This window comes from Limulus polyphemus, unplaced genomic scaffold (genome assembly GCF_000517525.1).
Source record: "Limulus polyphemus unplaced genomic scaffold, Limulus_polyphemus-2.1.2 Scaffold1147, whole genome shotgun sequence".
Taxonomy (NCBI): Eukaryota; Metazoa; Arthropoda; class Merostomata; order Xiphosura; family Limulidae; genus Limulus; species Limulus polyphemus.
In genome coordinates, this window is record NW_013666757.1 from 54,089 (window position 1) to 59,221 (window position 5,133).

Here is a 5,133-nt window from a genome sequence, read left to right on the forward strand (position 1 = left end):
ATACCACAGTTCTATATCATATTACTGAACATAAGAAAAGAGCGCTACCGAAGTGAGTGCTTTTTGACAGTTGTCATTTTTATAAGAAACTGTAAAAGGGGAGATATTAATTTCAATTAAAATCAATTTATTCGACATGATACAATAAAGTCATGCACGTATATAATCCCGACATGAAAATATATATACGTATAAATCAAACAACAACAAATATATACTCAAGCAGGTTTTTCTCTTTGTACATCTAACTTCGTAATATTTAAATCAGTCAGTAAATGGAGGAAGTCCCTTTTTTTTTTCGTGAAATTTCCTCACAAAAAACATTTTTGTTCTTAATAAGTTTTTCTCAGATTGACACTTAAGTACAAACGAGGACTGATAGATCGATTTTTATATCAATATGAAATTTTAGAAATTGTAAAAAAAAATAACTTTCCTGTAACATGCTCTTGAAAAAAGCATTATTATATATATATATTTTTTCAACGATTAATGGTTCAGGAGATACAGAGCGGGACAGATATCTGGCTATTATATATATATAGAGAGAGAGACAATTGCTTATCAAGGACGTTTTATAATCCAATGACGAACTACTTATACAAGTGACTATTGAGATTACGGTTTAAATCCTTCAAAATTTTAGTTTCCAGCAGGCTTATACAATACAAAATGTTAACGTTTTTCAGGTGACTTGGATGTATGTTATTTCATTATATAAAAACTACTTTGTTATAGACTATTTAAGAATAATTCTGTACATGAATAACATTTTTAAATGTTAAACGTGTACTATCTTCATTATCGTTTTGCGTTATCATTTTCAATGCTCCTCCCCATTCCAAAGAACGTGATCAAGAAATCGTGTCGACGTGTTGTAATCACACTAAATCATTACGTTAAAAATCAGCCACACTGTTGGACAGAAGTTTAACCAGTCATTAGTTTGTAAGACATCCACACACATTAGAGATGGATAGTGTATTTAATTTTGTTAAGAGTTTTATCAAAGCTAAAAAAGTTGTCATTGACAATATTGGTAGTCGCATCCATCACAAAGCAAGCGTTGTCTTGTTACTGGCATGCAGTATAATAGTAACGGCTAAGCAGTACGTGGGAGATCCGATAGACTGTATAGGAATATCTAAGAAAGACATTCCTACAGACCTGCTTGATACCTACTGTTGGATCCACTCAACGTTCAGCGTTGAGAAAGGATGGAACAAGACGGTCGGAAAAGAAGTACCTTATCCTGGTGTAGACAAGTACACAGAAGGAGAAAAACGGATTCACCATACGTACTATCAATGGGTATGTTTTATGTTACTATTGCAGGCAGGTATGTTTTATGTTCCCCACTGGTTCTGGAAGGCCATGGAAAATTCTCGCGTCAAGAACCTCATGTTGGGATTAAACTCTCCAATTTTACCGGAAGGTGAAAGGAACGAAAATAAAAAACTGTTGGTAAAATATTTTAAAGAAAACAAAGACAACCACGTCTTATATTTCACAAGCTTTGTTATTTCGGAAGTGTTAAACTTTATAAATGTTCTTGTTCAAATATTTCTTATGGACGAGTTCCTTCAGGGTGAATTTTTAAGCTATGGCCACCAGGTGGTCCAGTTCAAGGACTGGGACTGGTCAGCTAACTACAATCCCATGTTAAAGGTGTTCCCCAGAATGACCAAGTGCACGTTCCACACGTACGGTTCCTCAGGAGATGTTCAACGCCATGATACATTATGTGTTCTTCCAGTTAATATAATTAATGAGAAGATTTACGCCATTTTATGGTTCTGGTTCCTCATTGTAACACTTTTGACAGGACTTGCTCTTGTTTACCGTTTTTTTACTATAGTGTTTCCTTTGATGCGTTATAGAAGTCTATTTCTGAGGAATCGACAGGTTAATCAAGACCGCCTATGGTCGGTGGTCCAGAACTTCGGGAGGGGAGATTGGTTTCTGTTATGCTTATTAGGGGAAAACATTGATGAAACAAACTTCAATGAGTTAATTTCGGATCTGGCCGAAGACTTCAGTAAAACGGAAAATCGTAAACTGGTTTAATTTGTTACTCAATGCTAGCAGAATAACTTTGTTATTGATACTTCATACTAACTAATATCCAATAATGCGTAAAATAAAATTAATTAAAGCCCTAAAATATATTGTTGTGGAGTACAACATATTTTGAAATATAATAGCAAGTTTTACTGTTTTCATTGATAGTTACTTTACTTTGGTTTGCCTGCTTAAAGTCAATGTTCATTAAACAGTAATTTTAGTAATAATATAAGTCACTGCTTCTAACACATGGCTAAGATGCTAGGCCGATTGTTTTTAATGTAAGAAGTTTAGTTTGGTGGAAATTTTATATTACGTTTATTTCCTTAAAAGAGGGCCAAAGGCCGCCTAGAGGGGTCACCTGTTTTAGTAACTTGCATCATTATACATTAGTGTGTCGTCTGTCAGTCAGTCAGTATAACTAAAATGACGTCATATAAGAGACGCTTAACGTTGCAGTTTGCACTGTCGTGACGTCAGTAAAATGTGCGCATGCCATGAATCACGAGAAGAATTATACACTCTGTAGCATGACATATGAACTCCAATTTGTTACTCTTAATTTTGGTTTTATTTACTCTTGAAAAATAACACTTTCTTGGACTCTGCGAAAGTATATTTAGTTTAAAAGTTGTTTTAGCAAGAATGTAAAATTTTATCTCCTATGAATTGTAAGTTAAGACAATGCACTTTACAAATATTTTCATATTATCTTTATAGTCCTTATATATGTATATATATATATATGTACAAGCAAAAGTACCCGTCCCCAGTGACGAGAAATGTTTAAGTTAATCTATCAGTTTAAATTATTTCATGGACTTTAGAAAGGTTAATTGAGTTGTACTCTTGGTTTCACTCTGAACTACTTATACCACCCACCGCGAAAAGTAATTGTTGAGCATTTCAGTCATACTAAAAGCCGCTCAACGGTAGATCTACATTTTTATCCTTTAAGTTACGTCACATTTTGAAATGTGAATGATAGAGTGATTAATTCCTAACACTTTAGTGTAGAATATCCTCCTTGCGAAATTAATTTCATGCTTGTCCTCCCATCATTTCAAAAGTGACTGTTGTGCTTTGCCTGCTTGCCCAGCTTTTCAAACGGGAGACAGGCGAACGCTTGGACAGACACCACAGTTCGCAATATATATATATATATATATATAATATAGGGGTTATCTGTGCTCTGCCCACTACGGGTATCGAAACCCAGTTTCTAGCGTTGTAACTTTGCAGACATACCGCTGTACCACTAGGGGGCACTTTTACACAAAAGAAAAAGTAAGACTATGACATTGTAGGATAAATATATTGCATTTCTATTATAATAAAAAGAGAAAGTATAATTAGAATAAGATTTTAATTTAAAAGATAAAGTATATTGACTAATTCTATTTATTTTTGAACATTTGTAATGTATATGTATTTAATTTAGATTATTTATGTTTAGTTGAAAAGCGGTATTTTTATATTTTTTGTTATAGATTCTCAGTGAAACGATTTCCTGGAAAGTGACCTTTGAAGTCACGAAACCGGTAAAAGAAATTAATAAAGGAGTAAAAAGTCTGTGTGTAAGCTACGAAGCCATATTTGTTCAGCTGAACGACACCTAATGCTCACAATGGACTAAATTCCAGTAGTGTACAAACTTGTTTTACGGCGCGCTCTTTTTTTAACATGCGTTTTGTTGCCACCTTGCATTCCGTATAACCTTCTTTTGTATACGCTGCATATGTCATTTTCCTATGTTAATTGATGTTACTATATTACTTGATAGTAGTAATATTTGTACGGTAGTTTTACGCTTCTTTTATTTTATATTCGTACTTTCATATATAACTTATATGCCCTATAGTCATAGTTGCGCCCCCTACCGACCCCGTACACCCCAAGGAGGGTACGCCCCACAATTTTCGCACCAAGGGACTAAAATACCAACTCAGATCCATGTGGTTCAGATATAGCCATTTCTTATTTTGAACTGAGGACCAGAGCGAATTAAGGCGACCAGGTGACAATACCCGTTGTCTTGAAGCGGTTACTCTTAACCAAATAGCAAGTTGATTTCCACTCGCTAATCTTGCGAAGCATGTCTTGTTACGCCACGTCTCCAACCATACACCCTCTAACTTCCAGTTCGATTCACAAACCACCAAGTTACTCTCGAACCTATGGGGTGGGGTCTATTATTGGATTGAGCATATGTCACTGAAACAGTTTCGGGGAATTTCGCCCTTCTCCGTAAAATTATCTCTAAACAAAGGCACGACCAGACCTCTTGTTGTGGCGAACTACAACTCATCACATTGCAAATGTCATTACACACAAAACAAACAATATACACATGAAATGTGGTTTGAATTATTTAAAGCCTGAATGTAGCTTTACCTATAGATATTGTAAAATAAACAATATATTCGAAGGAAAGATGCTACAGCTATGCTCGAGGGCTTATAAAGCTAAAAATATGGTTTGATTTCTGCTGTAGGCACAGCACAGATAACCTGTCGCATAACTTTATGCAGAACAACATAACATAAAACAATCGTATGAAGAATAAAATTCAATCCTGCTATTGATGCCATGCTTACAGGTTCAGCTTTGATATTAACATTAAAATATTGGTCGAATCCAAGAAGCTGGACGCTAATGTGTTTTTTTTTTTTCAAATTCCTTTTATTTACTTTTCTGTGCATAACCAAAATGATTTTTGCCAGGTATTTTCTTTGAATGAAAAAGGAAAAAATTAACAAAAGAGGGGACCTCCATGTGGGTAACGTAGGTCAGATCCGAACACCGACAGTCTGTATCATTTCTCCTTGGTCCGTAAGAGTACCTGCCATGCTTAGTTGACGTTGGTAGAAACTATGGGTTTAAAATAAGATTATATAGACAAAACAACAATTGTCTATCAAATTATTTGTGTCAGTCATATTAAATTTTAAAAATAATAATAATTTCATATTTTTAAGTAACATAAAACATTATGGGGTGAAAATAATTCAAACCGATAATTCTACGTGGAAGAAGTAAAAATGACGCTGTTGGTTATTTTAATCAAAT

General features: G+C 34.4%; 1 protein-coding gene across 1 annotated transcript; it reads left to right on the forward strand.

Moving 5' to 3' along the window:
* Positions 1 to 911: 911 nt before the first annotated feature.
* LOC106462341 (innexin inx2-like) lies at positions 912 to 2,753 on the forward strand. Its single transcript, XM_013922254.2, has one exon. The coding sequence runs from the start codon at positions 973 to 975 to the stop codon at positions 2,065 to 2,067; it is 1,095 nt and encodes a 364-aa protein (XP_013777708.1). The 5' UTR covers positions 912 to 972; the 3' UTR covers positions 2,068 to 2,753.
* The last annotated feature ends 2,380 nt before the right edge of the window (positions 2,754 to 5,133 follow it).